General features: G+C 45.2%; 1 protein-coding gene across 1 annotated transcript in view; it reads left to right on the top strand.

Moving 5' to 3' along the window:
* The window catches only part of SOX6 (SRY-box transcription factor 6), a 298,295-nt gene that overhangs the window by 214,027 nt on the left and 62,586 nt on the right, over nt 1-21,682 (top strand). The window contains 1 exon segment of the mRNA XM_040410826.1: nt 12,239-12,359. Coding sequence (XP_040266760.1) covers nt 12,239-12,359 — 121 coding nt within the window.

The following is a 21,682-nucleotide window of genomic DNA, read 5'->3' as shown; positions in this document are numbered from 1 at the left end:
TACTCTCCTTATAAATTACTATTACAGTGTGATGTAATAGGATCCGGTTGTATTATACACCGGCTCGTGCCTGTGGTGGAGACTTCCTGGGAGGTCGCTCCTCATATGAATATTAATCTTCTATGGATTGAGTTCTTGGCTGACGAGTCAAGTGTCATTAGGCCTGTGCGACGTGTGAATATGCTAATCAGTTACTTTTCACTTTTACCTGATTTGCATGCCCGCGGCTTCGTTGTGTCGCCTTTTATTAATTACAGAATTAAAAAATAACACAAAACCCAAAGATAAAATCATCCCCGGATCCATCTACTTTTGTAAAACTCATAGAAATACAGGCATGTGGGAGTATAGACAGGAACGTATGGAAACGGAGGGTGAACTATATAGAAATATCCAGGATGTGGGGGGAATATAGATGGGAAACATTACACATATACAGGGATAGACAGGAAGTTATAAGATCATATAGGAATACATGGAATATATAGAAATATTTGGGATTATATAGATTGAAGATTTATGGACATTAATATCAGAATAGAGACTTTTTAAAGCTTTTATTTTAGAATTTTTTTTCAAATACAGAGTTCAACATGAGAAACAGTGGAAATCAAATCCATTAATCCAGTCCCATAATAACATAAAGACGTAACAAAACAGGGGTTTATAGGAATGTCCTATAAATATATGGAGATGTATAGAGACACTTGGACTATAATGGAAAGGGATAAAAGTAAAAACATATAGCATAAGGAGGTGATATAGAATATGTATAAGAGATGTGATATAGAATATGTATAGGAGATGTGATATAGAATATGTATAGGAGATGTGATATAGAATATGTATAGATGTGATATAGAATATGTATAGATGTGATATAGAATATGTATAGGAGATGTGATATAGAATATGTATAGGAGATGTGATATAGAATATGTATAGGAGATGTGATATAGAATATGTATAGGAGATGTGATATAGAATATGTATAGGAGATGTGATATAGAATATGTATAGGAGATGTGATATAGAATATGTATAGGAGATGTGATATAGAATATGTATAGGAGATGTGATATATACGGGATTCTGTAGGGGCTCAGACGTTGCATTGACGTTAGGGAATAAATGACTTCTATTTACTGGAATTTATGAAGTGCTGCAATTTCTTAAATTTACAGGAATAGGAGGTTTAATGGATTCTGTAGAGAGAAAATATTAATATATAAGTAAAAGCAAATACAATGCACAGCATTTCACAAACATTAAATCTATGAACAAGGGCTATATTCACTGTATAAATTAATATGAGGGACTTAAATATATTTTCATCAGAATCATTTATGCCCATCCACCACGGCAAGGTGACCTCTTTCAGATGGGCCCCTGCTCTATAATGACTCCTCTCCTTGTGCCAACAGACCTCGGATGAATTCAGGGAGAGCATGCTCCAGCTATATACTAATTTATTTCAGCCTGTGGGAAAGATGGGTGGTTAGGAGTGCACGGCCAAAATGGGGGCAACCGCACCTCTGAATCCATACTGAAATAATAGAACACATATAGCTGAAAATACAAAACCAAACCCAATGCGCCAGCACATCTATAGACCCCTAATATAAAGATTATAAATTATAATACACATCTATAGTACATAAGATCTAATGTATAAGATTCTACAGTGATGTAGTACATGGATAGAAATAGGTGGAGGTGCAAATAGGACTCTGTAGAGTTGTAATAGAAATGTATAGGTACTGTATATAAGGAGGTATAATTTATATTCTTCTAGAGTGAGATGGGATAGTGTATAGGAATTAAAGGAAATACAGTATAATGTGTGAGATTCTAGAGGGATGAAATGTAAATATATAAGGAGTATAACGTATAATATTCTATAGGGATGAAATATAAAGGGGGAATAATGTCTACAATTTAATAGGGATGTAATATACATACCGGTATAAATAACAGATGTAATGTATAATATATAGGGATATAATATGAATAGGTATATAAGGACAGATAATGTGTGACTCTATAGAGATATAAATATTTAGGACTGTAGGGAGATATGTTTTTTTTTTAGGGAGCTCCTATGATATACAGGATTATATACTGTAAATATTCTTTTATTTTTTCCCATCAGCCTCTTATATATAATATTGTATTATAAGTGATTGTGAGCTCTTCTCTGCGTTTACTTCCAGCCGCTGGACGAGCACATGACAGCGCTGAGTTCTGCGCCATTCGCTCTGCTTTCTCCGTCGTGAGCCGCGCAGGGTCGTTATGTCTGCAGGGCGGTGGATGGAGCGGCCCCATCGGTAGCGGTCTGCTTTCATCCGCAGAGTTTTGCCCTTAGTGTGCGGAGATACTTTCCAGTATTTGACTCTTCGTCGTCTGTGTTGATATGTTTGTTGAGTGCGTTATGCGGCGTCGGGTCAGCGCTGAATAATTTGGCACATCAGACACTGGCGTGGCTGCTCTTTTATGCAGAGTTCACCATGACGCACTGAGCAGTCTGCACTTCTGAGCGAGTCCATTAAAGTTAAGAAGTGGGAATCTGCCGCGCTGGGGTTGTGGGCGTCTGATCGCCTCTTAGAGTCCCGAATATTCCCCGTCTGTCGGGTTTGTTTATTAAGCGCGCCCCATACTGTGGTGGAATCAATTTAACATCGTCCGAGTGCTGAGATGTATATCGCTATATCTTGGGTATACATCTGAGATAATGATGTGAGCCCCAGACATATTTTTGGGCTTGTTTATGTCTGTTATGGATTCTCCTCATTAGAAATGCCGTTTGAGGGATTCCCTGCGGATTGAGCCAGTTTACTGCAGATCTTTTTAATTTTATGCCAAACACAATGTATTAAGCAGCGGCGGAGCTGGGGCGCGTTTCACCCCCTGTTTACCTCCCTGTCAAGGTTGGATTGGTTACCTTTAAAATGACAGAACTAGAAAAAAAAGCTCCATACGGCGACTAATCAAGTGCAGATGCTTAATCTGATCAGCAGACTGAACGTGAAGCTCGAATACGCCAACTGGTATAGATGGAGAATCTAAGAACGGCCTGATAGGGAGAGTGCCAAACAGGTCGCCAACACGTGTTTCTTGGTGCTTTATGGAGTAGGACAGACACTGTGCACTCGTCACCTGTAGCTGCTGCCTGTGATCCATAGATTTAGATGCTCAGAACTCTGCTCCCACACCTGACCATGATGGCTTCCCATTCACACTGGGTCTACGTTCTGGAGCCCCTGATGTGGCTTTTTCCTTTTGCCTCGTCTTTTATCCCGGTGTTACTGGTTTTCAAACCCGTTAACCCTTCTTGGGACTTCTTTAGTTCTGACCACCTCCTGTGACGTCACAAGTACTGCATTTTTTACACAATGTGTGGTGCATTTCTCGGCCGTTCCAAGCGGCGGTCATGGTGTGAATCGCGCCGGAGCCACAACTCGTATCACTTCATTTCTTTACTCTTTTCCGGAGAAACTTGGCTGAAAACCTCTGACGGCTGGGGCTGTGCTGCCGAGTAACAAGCGCCCATCTATTCCTGCAGACAGCTCTGTGCCTTGTCTGCTCGCTCGGCTTCTTAAAGCGCTTGTTCTGTGTGGCACAAATAATACAATAAATTGTCTCAAGCCCATTTGTCTCAGCGAGACGGTCTGCGCCGTGAGACGTGGCCGCTCGTACATAAACAAATGTAGTGTTTGCTGTCCAATGCAACAGAGCGAAGATTGTGTTTCTGCAGCTGTAGATGTAATCTCCTACCTGTCAGTTAGAACAGGCATTTCCTGAGTCAGATAAGGCCTGGCTGGAGACCCACAAAAATCAACCCCCGGACAAAGGCCTATTGTCGGGAGCCGATAATTGCTGCGTCTATTGAGGATCCAGTCTGCAGCTCCCTGCCCAGCTCTTATCCTGGTGTTTCCCAGTGCAACTTGGATGCGGCTTCCCATCCTCAGACCGAATAGAACAGGAGGATACGCAATATACTGGGGGCAATACTGCCAACGCTAGGGGCTCCCGCCAATCTACTAACTTGTGTTATTATCCTGCTTGGATTTAAATCTTGTGACATTAAGTAAAATGTAGGAATTTTTTAATTTCCACTAGGGCAGGACGTCTCTGTTCTGAGCCATATTGGAGCACATTTCCTTCACTTCCTGATTCTGGGACCGCACTCCAGTGCTGTACCTGTTCCTGCCTCTTAGCGGTAGCTGACATCAAGTGCCGCCATATGTGATAACATAATACCGTATAGGACCTCTATCGTCCAGTGCAGTTACACCCCGATGCCCTGCGATACGTCGCAGTTCTCTCACACGGAGACCTCATACAGACAGCCCCTTTCAGCAGGTCCCTGGGATTTAAAATCTCATTTTTCTTTTTTGGTGCCACATTTTCTGCAAAGAACACCCCAGAATAGTAATAACTATTCAACTGGTGCTCCATGATTAATGAAGCAGGAGGCTCAGGATGAGCTGACAGGAGTAATAGATATTCTTGTAAGATGAGAGGGGTCTCATGGTGCAGTCACATCTTCCACACCTTCTCCTTCTTGGTTGGAGGACCTGACAATGAATGGGAAATCTGTTGTGGGCCATCCATTCCCAATGGGCATAGGATAAAGTCAATGTCCGCTCACCGTGCACCCATTACATCCCCACTGACAACCACCATCCTCTTATCCGGACTCACAATCCACTGATGATTTCCTTTCAGAGTAAAGAACAGTAATAAAAGTTCAGTGACATATGCGAATGCAAAGAAAAATCTGCCACGAAGTATCGTCTGCTCCGTTAACGACGAGCTTGTTCCAAAAACCACCATCATTAAGCCGTAATTTGCTCCATATCTCACAATAAATGGGAGGAGGGTGGGAATGGCGGCATCTATCTTCACTAGACTTTTCTGAAGGGTTCCGGATAATTGACTAATTCTGTCTTCTTGATGTCTCGGTGACCACTGACTGCGGCCATTTGCATAATCGTCCGCTCGCCCCTCGTCGGGTGATCTCTGCTGGTACCTGATTACAATTAGGACGCCTTCACTTCTCCGCTCTCGCTCAGAACTTGCCGACATTGGGGTTTTGCTGTTCGGCTTTATCCAAACAAATGCACACGTGGGGATAGCGATATGCTGAGTTTATGCAGATTACACCGCAGCAATCTGAATAAAATAGGCGCTAATAGATCCTGCAGGAGTCATAAACATACACGGCGCCTCCTCGGCCGCACTCGCGAGTGGTTCTCACACCACACTACATCTCAACAATAATATTTAATTGACAAGATTATGCATCTGAATGGCGGACGGGAGAGGGGGGGTCGCCGGCCGCGAGCAGCTGACAGTCACCTTTTCTCCACAAAACCCACTTTATTAATTTCTCTTCCACGGAGAGTCACAATGAGGCCATTGAAAAGCGTCTTGTTAGCATTTGTCATATGTAATAAAGTCACGGGAAGTATTGTTACATGGATTGTATTACGTAAACCGCATGGCAGGAGTGAAACAAAGTATCAGCTGCCTCTGTTAACCCTGTGCTGTACTCCATAGAGGTGGACTGTGCAGTGCTATAGGGGAAGGGGTGCAGTTCTATACGCCCCCAGCATCCAGGGCGAGGAGGAGGCGGCTGGGGGCAGTAATGTCGCCAGTCCTGGGATGGGGCAGTGATAACACCTGTCGATCCCAGGTCCTCATTTCGGCTTTCTCCCATTTAACCCCCTCCCCTTCATTGTGTGGTCACCGAAACTATCGCTGAAGATTTGGCCCAATGTGCTGCAACTCATAAGGGTGTCGAGCGCAGTGAATTTGTGATGATGCTGCCGATGTGCTGTCGGATTATTTCCCTCTAGTGACTGGATTAGGTAAACTGGATACAAATGTAACAAACCCTCAGCTGTGAGCAGTCATAGATCATTATTCTAAAACCACATCAGCAGCAGTAAGCTATAACTACTAAAAACAAAACTGTAACATATAACATGTCAGTATACAGAGGAGTCAGTGTCATGTATGTAACATATAACATGTCAGTATACAGAGCAGTCATCATCATGTATGTAACATATAACCTTCTATTGTACAGAGGGGCCAGTGTCCTGTATGTAACATCCCAGTATACAAATGAGTCAGCGCCATGTATGTAACATGCCAGTATACAGGGAAGTCAGCGTCATGTATGTAACATGTCAGTATATAGACGAGTTAGCGTCATGTATGTAACATATAACATCCCAGTATACAGAGGGGTCAGCGTCATGTATGTAACATATAACATACTATTGTACAGAGGAGTTAGCGTCATGTACAGTACAGACCAAAAGTTTGGACACACCTTCTCATTCAAAGAGTTTTCTTTATTTTTATGACTATGAAGGCATCAAAACTATGAATTAACACATGTGGAATTATATACATAACAAACAAGTGTGAAACAACTGAAAATATGTCATATTCTAGGTTCTTCAAAGTAGCCACCTTTTGCTTTGATTACTGCTTTGCACACTCTTGGCATTCTCTTGATGAGCTTCAAGAGGTAGTCCCCTGAAATGGTCTTCCAACAGTCTTGAAGGAGTTCCCAGAGATGCTTAGCACTTGTTGGCCCTTTTGCCTTCACTCTGCGGTCCAGCTCACCCCAAACCATCTCGATTGGGTTCAGGTCCGGTGACTGTGGAGGCCAGGTCATCTGGCGCAGCACCCCATCACTCTCCTTCATGGTCAAATAGCCCTTACTTTCAAAGTTTTCCCAATTTTTCGGCTGACTGACTGACCTTCATTTCTTAAAGTAATGATGGCCACTCGTTTTTCTTTACTTAGCTGCTTTTTTCTTGCCATAATACAAATTCTAACAGTCTATTCAGTAGGACTATCAGCTGTGTATCCACCTGACTTCTCCTCAACGCAACTGATGGTCCCAACCCCATTTATAAGGAAAGAAATCCCACTTATTAAACCTGACAGGGCACACCTGTGAAGTGAAGACCATTTCAGGGGACTACCTCTTGAAGCTCATCAAGAGAATGCCAAGAGTGTGCAAAGCAGTAATCAAAGCAAAAGGTGGCTACTTTGAAGAACCTAGAATATGACATATTTTCAGTTGTTTCACACTTGTTTGTTATGTATATAATTCCACATGTGTTAATTCATAGTTTTGATGCCTTCAGTGTGAATCTACAATTTTCATAGTCATGAAAATAAAGAAAACTCTTTGAATGAGAAGGTGTGTCCAAACTTTTGGTCTGTACTGTATGTAACATGCCAGTATACAGGAGGCTCAGTGTCATGTATGTAACATGTCAGTATACACAGGTATTAGCATCATGTATGTAACATATAACATGCCAGTATACAGAGGAGTCAGCGTCATGTGTGTAACATGTGAGTATACATAGGAGTCAGCGTCATGTGTGTAACATGCTAGTATACAGAGGAGTCAGCGTCATGTGTCTAACATGTCAGTATACAGAGGAGTCAGCGTCATGTGTGTCACGATGGTTCTCTCCGCCCCTGACGTGGCAGCGGGTTTGCATGTTGGCACGGGTCTGGCTGGCACGCGGCTGGGTGAGTGACTGCTGCAGATGCTGCTTCTCAAGTTTGCTGAGTACAATCTTTAGGACAAGTCTTCTGGGATAAACAATGGCACCTGTTCCTCACAAGACGCCCCCCCCCCCCCCCTTTCATGTGAGTTTAATGAAGCTCTGGGGCAGATGGCAAAAAATGGCAGCGACTACTTCTCAGCGTGGGGGGGAGCACAATAGCCTATTTTTACACAGAGGCAGAGACAACGTCTTAGTGCAGCCGCGGCATCTGCCGCTGTCTCCTGTCATCGACCTGACGAACATCCTGGCAATTAAAATTTTTGGGCATTCAGCCGAAATTCGCAAGAATGGAAAAAAAAAAAAATGCCACAAAATAACAAACTCCATCCAGAGGCTGGGATCGTAGGGAAATATCGCAGGCGTTGTGTCGCTGTAATTGCAGTTCTCACACAATAAGACGGAGATTGAGCTGCGCCAGTTGACAATGTCAGCTCTGCTACATCTCTACATATATGGGTGTAGATGTCTGCCTCAGCTAAAATGGAGAAATCGCTGCTCGCAGCAAGTTGTTGTCACGGCCGAATAGAGCGCCGCTGATTGCACAAAGACCTTTTTATAAAACTTTGATTTTCTGGAGAAATGAATTCAGGAAAATCGTGTAAAGTGTTTATTTCTGATTGACCTTTATTAACCTGCGCTGTACGTGCGCCCCCCTGAGACCGCCAATGTGCTCAATTAAGAAGGGAGTCAGTGTGCACCGCCGCTCAGGAATGGCACCTGAAGTTGGAGGAATATTTGGCAGCGGGAAGGGTCAACACGCAGCAAAATTCCGAACGTTCTGTTCTTATTCCCTGTTTTGTCGCATGGACCCCCAACCCCGCCGGTCGTTTGCGAGGACAGAACGGTGTTCATCAAGCAGATTCTCCATCATAGTTTGTCTTATGATGGCTGCTCCTTATTACTCTATGATTTTTCTATGTCTCTCGTAATATTGCGCCCGGTGACACTATCCTGTGTCTTTCTATACAAGTCAGGAACCGACTCGAGTTGAATTTAAGATGGTGGCGGGATAGCGGTGAAGTTCAGAGGTCACATGAGGCGCCTCACAGATTTCTCGGCACTTTGTGTACATTTATTGTTCCTGTTCTGTGGGATTCATCTCGGGGTCCTGAGACTTCATCGTTTATAGTGATTTTCTGCAGCACAGGACCCTGATGTCGGGTTATAGGGGCCTCTCGTTCCTCCCTGCTAGTTTTCGACCCCTATGGGAATTAGTGATGTGACCCCTCTGACCTGCTCCTCATTAACGTATTGTTCTCCCCGGAGCAGAAAATCACAAACTGCTGCGTCAGGTGGTGATCGGAGGTCATGAAGCAAGACGTGACTCAGGGGTTAATGGCCGACACTCAGGGTTCTCCTCATGTTATTATTGTGTACACAGCCTGGGGGGGTTACCGCACAACATACGAGCACTGACCCCTGTGATATCGCAGTCACAGCGCGCACCTGACAGGGTTAATATCCTTTACAAGAATCAGGCGTCCACCGGCCATTACCGTACATTAGGGAAATCGATGTGAGCAGTCAGGTGGAGGGTTGCGGCGATCAGCAGGTGATATTATTAGTTTATCATCTCTTTGCAGCGTTACACGTTTTATGCAACATGTAAGAGATAGGGAAGATATGTCTGCAGTCATCTCCGTATGACGTACGCTGCTGCCATCTAGTGGTTGCTGTGCAGTGAAATATAATCAGGGCCTTCTGTTACCATCTTATCGAGGGTGGTGTCAGCGCATCTACACTGATGGGAGTTGTAGTTCACGTGTTATGTAGCGGGTTATGTAGTGGGAGGCTTTTTACTGTGTAATTTGCATATAAGTATAGAACGCCCTCCCCCAGCCGGCGGCCCTCGCTGATATTTCTCCTGTGGCACGTTGTCTTTATTTATTAGATTAGCGCCCATGGGCGGCAGGACTTCCTTGTCAGCCGCTAATGCTCGGGAATGATTGCCACGCTTCTGATTTCGAGTGGTTTATTGGGTTGTTATTGGAGCCGAGTTAATTCCATCTCGGCTCGTCCTATCCTCGGCGCGGCGGACAAGGTAACAATGTCGCACGTCTTCATTAAGTTTACACACAATAATAAAATGGCTGCCAGCTCAGACAGCCGATGTTTGTCTCTCTTTGCTTTTATTCTTTCTGAAGTGTCGGTATTCTTGACATTCGCCGTTCAGTCATTTCTGGCGAATATTGTATCGCATCAAGTCATAAAGCGCGAGCGAGAGGCAGGAGCTGCTAATGGAGGACATTAGTTTTATTTCATGCAATGATGTCGCAGTTTTACTGTAAATCTTGTGGCATCTGAGTTTTTAATATTCTGGTTTGATGCTTCGGAATATAAAATGTTTTGTATAATGCGACACTTTAGTCATTCCTTACGGTTCTTAATAAAAACACAAGACAGGTAAAAACCGCCAAACAACGTAACCTGTTAGAGGGGGGCAGTGCCAAGCACAGGCCATAAAAACAGCGACTAATTTATGTGAAACAACAGCAGGTAGTAAAGAGCGCAGAGACCACGGAGAGTCACATGACAGCAATGACCTCTAGTTCATGACATGACTGGGGGGCCTCTGTCAGGGTCCTACGGGGCAGTATCCTATGCTGTACGGACATCAATGTGGGGAAGGAGACGGCGTAATAAGTCTGAGCAGAAACAATTTCTGTAATCAATAATGGTGGTCATCAGAGCGAGCGCTTATCACAAACAACAAGTGTGTGTCACATGACAAAGAACATATGTCAATCACATTGTAACACGTGTATACCTGAAATCATTACATGTGGCATTCTGAACAATCTGCTAAACAGCCTGGACTCCAGACTGATACATTGTAACAATCCCAGGAGAGAGAACTGTGCTGCTGCTGTTATCTAAGACATTGTAACAAACCCTCAGCTGTGAAAAAGTATTGAGCCAGGATGGGGATTCAGCCTGTGGATGTCACTGACAGCAAGCAGATATCTTGAAAATGTAGAGATGTTAAGTATGTTATGAAGTTGCAGATCCCCTCAGCATACAGTAGATTTGGGGGTTGTGGGTTTTCTAGGTGAATTAGGCAGCATCACCCATAAAACAAAACAGACTTGTCATATATTTTGAGAGCTGAGTGACAAGCAATATGGCCGCCAGTCCCGCAGTATTCAGCTCCGTCTAGCTTTGCAGCGATATGGGAGCGGAGATGTGCTGCTGCAGGTGGATTCACTGTGTAGCCGAGACCCACTTTACAGGTGAATCCTCCTGTTCTGCGGTGTCAGAAACAGCAGGGTATATAGTTGTATGATAGCAGCTGTACCTGTGTGTATGGATCAGATCCTGGTGCTCAGGCACTGGTTGACAGCAGCTGTACCTGTGTGCACGGATCAGATCCTGCTGCCCTGGAGTTGGTTGATTGCAGCTGTACCTGTGTGCACGGATCAGATCGTGGTGCTCAGGTACTGGCTGACAGCAGCTGTACCTGTGTGCACGGATCAGATCGTGGTGCTCAGGTACTGGCTGACAGCAGCTGTACCTGTGTGTATGGATCAGATCCTAGTGCTCAGGCACTGGTTGACAGCAGCTTTACCTGTGTGCACGGATCAGATCCTTGTGCTGAGGCACTGGTTAACAGCAGCTGTACCTGTGTGTATGGATCAGATCCTAGTGCTCAGGCACTGGTTGACAGCAGCTTTACCTGTGTGCACGGATCAGATCCTTGTGCTGAGGCACTGGTTAACAGCAGCTGTACCTGTGTGTATGGATCAGATCCTAGTGCTCAGGCACTGGTTGACAGCAGCTGTACCTGTGTGCACGGATCAGATCCTAGTGCTCAGGCACTGGTTGACAGCAGCTTTACCTGTGTGCACGGATCAGATCCTTGTGCTCAGGCACTGGTTGACAGCAGCTTTACCTGTGTGCACGGATCAGATCCTTGTGCTCAGGCACTGGTTGACAGCAGCTGTACCTGTGTGCACGGCTCAGATCCTTGTGCTCAGGCACTGGTTGACAGCAGCTGTACCTGTGTGCACGGCTCAGATCCTTGTGCTCAGGCACTGGTTAACAGCAGCTGTACCTGTGTGCACGGATCAGATCCATGTGCTCAGGCACTGGATAACAGCAGCTGTACCTGTGTGCACGGATCAGATCCTTGTGCTCAGGTACTGGATAATAGCAGCTGTACCTGTGTGCACGGATCAGATCCTTGTGCTCAGGCACTGGTTGACAGCAGCTGTACCTGTGTGCACGGATCAGATCCTTGTGCTCAGGTACTGGATAATAGCAGCTGTACCTGTGTGCACGGATCAGATCCTTGTGCTCAGGCACTGGTTGACAGCAGCTGTACCTGTGTGCACTGATCAGATCCATGTGGTCAGGTACTGGATAACAGCAGCTGTACCTGTATGCACGGATCAGATCCTTGTGCTCAGGTACTGGATAACAGCAGCTGTACCTGTGTGCACGGCTCAGATCCTGCTGCCCTGGAGTTGGTTGATAGCAGCAGTGCTTGTGTGCACGGGTGAGATCCTAGTGCCTGGGGCTGGAAAAAAAAAGTAGAAGTGTAAAGGGCTCCGGCTGCAGGTTGTGTGATCTGTAAAGAAGCATCTGCCAGGATGGATTTGTGCACTGTCTGATCAGAGTCTTGTGTTCAGCAGGTCCAGGGTCACATGCCTCCTCTCATGATCCCTATCTTCTCACACGACCAGCGGACGTTGGCAGCGGCGGCTGCAGCCCAGCAGGGATTCCTCTTCCCCCCAGGACTAACCTACAAACCAGGTGGGTGACAAAACAAGAAGTGACTTAAATGTTCTCCATGTCTCAACTTTCACCTCTGTATAGAGAAAGTATCTGAGTCCAGTAAAGATGTATCTCAGCCAGAAAGGATGTACATCATATCAGGAAAGGTGTATCTCATATTAGGAAGGGTGTTTCTCAGGCTAGGAAAGGTGTATCTCAGCCAGAAATGGGGTATCTCATATTAGGAAGGGTGTATCTTTATGACAGGTTGGTTGTATCTGAACATAAGAAAGCTGTTCCTGGTGAATCACAGGCTGAAAAAAAGTGTATCTAAGCTCATGAAGGTTTATCTGCGGTCAGAACGTTGTATCTCAGCTCATTAAGGTGTATCTCCGGTCAGAACATTGTATCTAAAATCATGAAGTTGTATCTCTGGTCAGAATGGTGTATCTCAGCTTATGAAGGTGTATCTCCGGTCAGAATGGTGTATCTCAGCTCATTATTATTTATTATGAAAGCGCCATTCATTCCATAGCGCTGTAAATATGAGAAGGGGTATGCATACATAATCCAGACAACTGCACTAAGCATGAACAAGGTGAGTTACAGAAGGAGAGAGGGCCCTGCCTGCGAGGCTTACAATCTACATGGTATGGGAGAAGGGCACAGTAGGTGCGGGTGAAGCTGGTCCTGGCGGTATAGAGGCAGCAGGGTCACTGGTTGTCGGCTTGTCTGAAGAGGTGGGTTTCAGGTTTCTTTTGAAGGATTCCACTGTCGGTGAGAGTCTGATATGTTGGGGCAGCGAGTTCCAGAGTATGGGGGATGCACGGGAGAAATCCTGGAGTCGATTGTGGGAAGAGGTGATAAGAGGAGAGAAGAAGGTCTTGTGAGGATCGGAGATTGCGTGTGGGGATGTATCGGGAAAGTAGCTCAGAGATGTAGGGAGGGGACAGGTTATGGACGGCCTTGTATGTATTTGTTAGTAACTTTGAAGTGAATTGCTGGGGCATGGGGAGCCAGCTGAAGGGATTTGGCAGAGGGGAGAGGCAGAGGAGTAAGAGGGTGAGAGGGGGATTAGTCGGGCAGCAGAGTTGAGGATAGATTGGAGGGGTGCGAGAGTGCTCGATGGAAGGTCACAGAGGAGAGTGTTGCAGTAGTCTAGGCGGGAGATGATGGGGGCATGTACAAGCCTTTTCACAGATTCAAAGTTGAGGAAACTGCGGATGCGGGAGATGTTTTTGAGTTGGAGGCGGCAGGTGGTGGAAAGGGCTTAGATGTGCGGGCGGAAGGAAAGGGCAGAATCCAAGGTCACTCCAAGGCAGCGGACTTGGCTGACCGGGGAGAGTGTGCAGCCATTGAAGGTGTATCTCCGGTCAGAACGGTGTATCTCAGCTCATTAAGGTGTATCTCCGGTCAGAACGGTGTATCTCAGCTCATTAAGGTGTATCTCCGGTCAGAACGGTGTATCTCAGCTCATTAAGGTGTATCTCCGGTCAGAACGGTGTATCTCAGCTCATTAAGGTGTATCTCCGGTTAGAACGGTTGTATCTCAGCTCATTAAGGGGTATCTCCCCGGTCAGAACGGTGTATCTCAGCTCACGAAGGTGTATCTCGGTCAGAACGGTGTATCTCAGCTCATGAAGGTGTATCTCCGGTCAGAACGGTGTATCTCAGACTCACGGAGTACTTCCTGCTGACGGTGTTGTCCCACAGTGATTTAGTCCCAGGTTCGGCTCCACTGCTGCATCAGCATGAGGCGATTGTGCAGCCTCCACCCTGGGCCCCTGGTGTCCTCCCTGCTGTGGCCCTCTGCACTTCTCTAGGACATGTACAGGGAGACTATCCATTTTAGTGGTGAGCAGCCTTGTAATATGAAGTGAATTTTCTAGCTAATTGATTAGGACTCCCCACCGGTGATGCAGATGCCAGCACTGCAGGCGTTCTTCGGCCGGCCGCGACTTTCCCTGAGTTCCTGCCTTCTCTACTTCGTACCTTTTTACTAAACAGCGATTAATCATTTTTTGTGTAGAAATTTCTCACCCTTAGTGAGCGTCTAAAAATAATAAAAAATGCAGCGAAATTTAATTAACAAATTACAAATAGAAAACTTTCTTCTGCTCCGTCGCGTGCTCCTCTCACATCGCGGTTTCCGCCACTTCCACTTTGAGCGGGCGGCGGGTCCAGTGGCGGTCTCGCACATGTCTCAGAGACAGCGGGAGGGCGGCGAACGTCGCAGGTGTCATGGCAGGAAATAGCAATTAGGATTTCTCAGATCTCCACCCAGAGAAGCCATTTAGCACAGCTCTTATACTGCACCCCAAAATATCTCCTGCCCAGGGTGCACCCCTCCATATAAGAAGTGACAGGTATGGGTTACTACAGGCTGACCGTCATCAGACATAATAGTCTATATCAGCACAAGCCTGGGATCCACCTCCAGACTGCAGGGGCCCGGGTTCTGCTCACTGTCTGTGGGATCCACTGAGCCTTGATTCTTATTTATATATATTGGATCCAGTGAGCTTTGTTTCATATATACAGTACAGACCAAAAGTTTGGACACACCTTCTCATTCAAAGAGTTTTCTTTATTTTCATGACTATGAAGGCATCAAAACTATGAATTAACACATGTGGAATTATATTCATAACAAACAAGTGTGAAACAACTGAAAATATGTCATATTCTAGGTTCTTCAAAGTAGCCACCTTTTGCTTTGATTACTGCTTTGCACACTCTTGGCATTCTCTTGATGAGCTTCAAGAGGTAGTCCTCTGAAATGGTCTTCCAACAGTCTTGAAGGAGTTCCCAGAGATGCTTAGCACTTGTTGGCCCTTTTGCCTTCACTCTGCGGTCCAGCTCACCCCAAACCATCTCGATTGGGTTCAGGTCCGGTGACTGTGGAGGCCAGGTCATCTGGCGCAGCACCCCATCACTCTCCTTCATGGTCAAATAGCCCTTACTTTCTAAGTTTTCCCAATTTTTCGGCTGACTGACTGACCTTAATTTCTTAAAGTAATGATGGCCACTCGTTTTTCTTTACTTAGCTGCTTTTTTCTTGCCATAATACAAATTCTAACAGTCTATTCAGTAGGACTATCAGCTGTGTATCCACCTGACTTCTCCTCAACGCAACTGATGGTCCCAACCCCATTTATAAGGCAAGACATTTATAAGGCAAGAAATCCCACTTATTAAAGCTGACAGGGCACACCTGTGAAGTGAAGACCATTTCAGGGGACTACCTCTTGAAGCTCATCAAGAGAATGCCAAGAGTGTGCAAAGCAGTAATCAAAGCAAAAGGTGGCTACTTTGAAGAACCTAGAATATGACATATTTTCAGTTGTTTCACACTTGTTTGTTATGTATAGAATTCCACATGTGTTAATTCATAGTTTTGATGCCTTCATAGTCATGAAAATAAAGAAAACTCTTTGAATGAGAAGGTGTGTCCAAACTTTTGGTCTGTACTGTATATATATTGGATCCAGTGAGCTGTGTTTCTTAAATATATATGGGGTCCACTGAGCTGTGTTTTATATATACAGTAAGGAACAAGACAAATAAATTCTTTAAAAATCATACAATGCGATTTCCTGAATTTTTTCTTTCAATTCTGTCTCTGAGTGGGAATGCACCTACAATGTGAATTCAGACCCCTCCATAATTTCTAAGTGGGAGAACTTGCAAAATCGCAGGGTGTTCAAATACTTCTGTTCCTCACTGTATATATATGGGATCCAGTGAGCTGTGTTTTTATATATATATATATACGGTGTATATATAGGATCCACTGAGACATGCAGGAAGAACAGTATAAAAGAACAGGACACCTTCGTTGGTGCACTCCCCAGGAAGGACTTCTGGACGCCAATACGTGTTTCTGTTATATAGGATCCACTGAGCCGTGATTCTTCTTGAGCTGTACCCCTTTTCTGTGAGATCTGCTGAGCATGGTTCCCCACACCTCCACTCATTTCCCATGGGATCCACTGTGTTATCCATGAAATGCCCTCAGTGCCATGTAGTGTCATCAGAAAATGACCTATTGTTTAAATCACATTTTTATGTTTAACGTATTTTTAAAGAGTTTTTGGTGACGTTATTTTTAATTTTCCATTTAAATATCTATATTTAAACAAAAACCATAAATTCCTGCAGTTTTCACACTGGCCACTTAGACTAATAGTATTAATAGTATATTATTCTAAACCTGCCTGTAATGATACCACCTCTGTGTACAGATAAGACAGGATCATCCATTCACAATAGGTGATCTCTTCTTTCCTTGTATAATGTCCTCTGCACAGGTCTCAGAGCCTAGAACCCTCTCCCATAGAAGTCAGTGAGGTCCCCTCCTGACCATTGTGTCTATGGCCCATGGGGGTGCTGTAAAGCAATTTTATTAATGCTTTGTAAATGCTGTTAAGAACAGCTCTGGCAAGATGGCCATCCCCATAAACATGTTCAAGATGGCCTCCCCCATAATCATGTTCAAGATGGCCGCCTCCATAATCATGTTCAAGATGGCCACCCCCATAATCATGTGCAAGATGGCCACCCCCATAATCATGTGCAAGATGGCAACCCCCATAATCATGTTCAAGATGCCCACCCCCATAATCATGTTCAAGATGCCCACCCCCATAATCGTGTTTAAGATGGCCGTCCGCAATAGAAAACAGAATTTAAAAAATCTGCAATCAGAAATTAAAAAGAGATTAGATAAAAATGATACGTGCTGCTCTCTGGTTTTATAGGTTTGATGGCAGATAAAATTTTTGGTGACGCACTAATAAAGCAGTCTGGCCATCTCTGCACAGACTGAGCTGAAGTGTAGGGGACAGACTGTCACTGGAGGACATGATGTCAGAGACAGCGGACAGACAGTCAATGGAGGACATGACGTCGGAGACAGCGGACAGACTGGCACTGGAGGACATGATGTCCGAGATAGCGGACAGACAGTCACTGGAGGACATGACGTCCGAGATAGCGGACAGAAAGTCACTGGAGGACATGACGTCAGAGACAGCGGACAGACAGCCACTGGAGGACATGACGTCAGAGACAGCGGACAGACAGTCACTGGAGGACATGACGTCAGAGACAGCGGACAGACAGTCACTGGAGGACATGATGTCAGAGACAGCGGACAGACTGTCACTGGAGGACATGATGTCAGAGAGAGCGGACAGACAGTCACTGGAGGACATGACGTCAGAGACAGCGAACAGACAGTCACTGGAAGACATTGATGTCCGAGATAGCGGACAGACAGTCACTGGAGGACATGACGTCGGAGACAGCGGACAGACAGTCACTGGAGGACATTGATGTCCGAGATAGCGGACAGACAGTCACTGGAGGACATGATGTCAGAGACAGCGGACAGACTGTCACTGGAGGACATGATGTCAGAGACAGCGGACAGACTGTCACTGGAGGACATGACGTCAGAGACAGCGGACAGACAGTCACTGGAGGACATTGATGTCCGAGATAGCGGACAGACAGTCACTGGAGGACATGATGTCAGACAGCGGACAGACTGTCACTGGAGGACATGATGTCCGAGACAGCGAACAGACAGTCACTGGAGGACATGATGTCACAGAACTTGGCGGTTTGGAGGAATACAGCTCCGGTGCTCCGGCGACTCTGCGCATGCAGCCCTGATACGACATGTTTGTTACTTCACAGAACATGATGATCTATTACTGAGATTGCTGATAAGGCTCCAGTGATTGGGGGGTGCTCCATGTGATCTTTACTTCTGGACCCCGTCACCACTGGACTCCATAAAGAGGTCTTGTCCCTTCCTATAGATGTTACATTGAGAAACATGCAGCTGACAAGTACTGGGGCCCTCTCTCCAGGAGCCCCGTAACAACTGATCTTCCCAGCACGGCGGTGGGGGGTCTTGTAGTAACACATGTTCGGTACTTGCAGAAATCTCATGAATAACTCGTTCACCAAACATCTGAAATCCTGATAGAAATGTGCGAAGAAGATGCTGGGACATGTCAGCTGATCTCCTGCCAAGATCCTCCAGAGCTTCGCTACTAACCCTTTCACACCTTCACAGGGCTCAATGAATGGTCACATATTTATACATATCCACAGGCCAAACCTGTCCGGACCTAGTCCTGCTCACACAGCTCCTTGTTACAGTGTATCAGTGCAGGTAAGAGCCAGGACAGGAGAGAGATTTGTTTGTCTACACTGATACATTGTAACAAACCTTATGAGCAGGAATGTGTCAGGACAACTGAAATGCAAAGTCTATTAGAAATCTGCAAAACATTTTACAAGGATTACGTTTTATCCCTGTTATCATCCAATTTAGCTCCTCTTATAACGCTCCAGCGCTGATATAACCTCCAGAGACATTACATCATATGTGACTGATATCAGCCGCTCCTCTTATAATGCTCCAGCGCTGATATAACCTCCAGAGACATTAAATCATATGTGACTGATATCAGCCGCTCCTCTTACGCTCCATTCACACATCACACGTCCGTAGTGTGTTTTGCGGACCGCACATCGCCGGCACTAATGGAATATGCCTATTCTTGTCCGCAATTGCGTACAAGAATAGGACGTTCTATTTTTTTGGGGAATGGAAATGTGGACCCGGAAGTGCGGGTCCACATTTCCGGAGCCGGCCCCAGAGAAATAAATGGGTTCGAAATTCTGTTCCGCAAAATGCGCAACGAAATTGCGGACGCGTGAATGGGGCCTTATAACGCTCCAGCACTGATATAACCTCCAGAGACATTACATCACATGTGACTGATATCAGCCGCTCCTCTTATAACGCTCCAGTACTGATATAACCTCCAGAGACATTACATCATATGTGACTGATATCAGCCACTCCTCTTATAACGCCCCAGTGTTATATCAGTACTGGAGCGTTATAAGAGGAGCGGCTGATATCAGCGCTGTTACCCCTTTTAATATGGGAGTACCATCATTGCCCCATTCTCTGCAGGACCCCTTTTTTGATGCAGGATTTCCAAAATGGCGGCGCTCCGAGGGCCTCCTGTATCAGCACAGAATATAGCGGTGCAGCTGACGTCTATACATCCAGCACATAATTGGCGCACCACAGCAAAGCGCTGCATTAATAATTAATTTAATAATACATTAGCAGCACATTTAATTAATAATACATTTAAGCACGGTGCTGCCGCTCCCCCTCCTCCTTTGTTCGTTGCTGCGTTTTACCACACTTCAATACGATATGCTGGTAATTTGCATCTATTATTCTCTCGGCTCTTTGTAACGAGTTGTAATCAGCGGCGTCTGTTTTACACTTATCACTTTGTATCATTTGTTGTTGTGAAACAATGATGACTGGAAATGGCTGAGCGTCTGCGCTACGTGCACCATAATATCCGCTGCGATTCCACAGCAGTCCTGGAGAATTCAATTAAAATCCCATATTTCTCCCTTTACGAGCGCATTAAACTGCTCCTGAGTGGACGTCGCACAGTAAAGATAATGACCTTCACCATCGCTCGCCCAACACGACCCTTTGGCGTATTCTTCCTGTGACCGGACAGCCTCTTCTATTCTCCTCACAGTTGCTCAGATCCTTACGCTTGCTCATTTTTCCTGCTTCCACCACATCATCTTCAACTTCTGACTGTTCACATTGTGTGGAAGCCATAGTCACCAGCTAATCAGTGTAATTCACAGTGCCTGTCAGTGGTTTAACCCTTACAATCACCATGAGCTATATGCACTGTAAGTGCATGGCGTTGGCTCACGCTCTGAGGTCGCTCCCTATGCGGTGAATGCCAGCTTTGTAATACAGCCACAGTGACCAGGATCGGAGATGACACCGATCGCGATCATTTAACCCCCCAGATGCCACGATCAGTAGCGACTGTGCTGTTTCAGTGGTCTCCCTCTGTCCTCCAGTCAGATTTCCTGAGAGGAAATCGCGGGGCATCCGATCAGTTGCCATGACAGCTCGCAACACTGTTATACTGAGCCGCCTGAAAAGCAGTGCCCCAAGCACAGCCTGACATCAGCCTGTAAAAATCCAATAGACTACAATAGTATTCTATGCGGTCTACGGGACATGAAATCAAAGGATCGCCCCCTAGGGGACTAAAAATTACAGTGAAAATTTTTTTACAATTTTTTTATTTTATTCAGATCATTCCCGTTCCCAATTTTACATATAAAACATAACCGGTATCGCTGTATCCCAAAATGTCTGAACTATTAAAATATGTTTAAAAAAAAAATCTTACACTGTGAAACCTGTAACAGTAAAAAAAAATGCCTAGTTTGCTGTTTTTGTCACCTTGCCCTTCCCTGAAATTTTTTATAAAAAGTGATCAAAAAGTCAATCGTGCCCCGTATCAGTATAAACTGTAGTTTACTCCACAAGAAAACAAGCCCTCAAACCGCTCGGTAAACAGAAATATATAAAAGTTCTGGCTGTCTGAATATGGTGAAGCAAAGAAAAAAATATTTAAAGTGGTAAAACACAATAGAAAGTATTTAATTAGTTATGGCTGTAACCGTCCTGACGCCCAGAATAAGCACGTCACGTCATTTTTAGCACAAAGTGAATGTTGTAAAATCAAGACCTAAATAACCATGGCAGAATCGCCGATTTTCCAGATTAATCCCACAAAGGATCTTTTTCCTGTTTTCCAATACAAGCTATAGTAAACTAAAGAGTGCTATTAAAAAATATAACTTCATGACCCCAAACTGCTGCGTGAGAGAAAACCAGAAAATGACGGCTCTTGGAAGGATCTGAAAAAATATAAACAGGTCGGGTTAAAGGGACATTACCTGCATGTGACTATTGTATCCCAACTTCTTCAAATCCAACTGCCATTACACACAGTTTTACTCCAGGTTTCCATAACAACCCAGCCATTTTTCTTCACTGCTGTAGGTCATCTTAGGCTAGGCCTACAGGACGACAATAAGTCGCATGACACATAGGGCACAACTGGATGGATTTTTTGCGGACTGTCGTGTCGCAGTATGTCGCAGTGCGACACCATAGCCTATCATTATAAAAGTTGTTGGAGACAAAATGTCGAGCAACACATGTCGTCGTGTAGCCCTAGCATTAAAGGGGCGGGCACTGTGGAGCTCACTGTTAAAGGGGCGAGCACTGTGGAGCTCACTGTTAAAGAGGTGGGCACTGTGGAGGTCATTGTTAAAGGGGGCGGGGTGCTCGTAGGTCACTGTTAAAGGGGCAGGCACTGTGGAGGTTCACAGTTAAAGGGGCGGGCACTGTGGAGCTCACTGTTAAAGGGAGCGAGCACTGTGGAGCTCACTGTTAAAGGGGCAGGCTCTGTGGAGGTCACTGTTAAAGG

The sequence above is a fragment of the Bufo bufo genome, chromosome 10, assembly GCF_905171765.1.
Source record: "Bufo bufo chromosome 10, aBufBuf1.1, whole genome shotgun sequence".
In the NCBI taxonomy this organism is placed as follows: Eukaryota; Metazoa; Chordata; class Amphibia; order Anura; family Bufonidae; genus Bufo; species Bufo bufo.
This window is presented reverse-complemented; position numbering and strand designations above follow the sequence as displayed.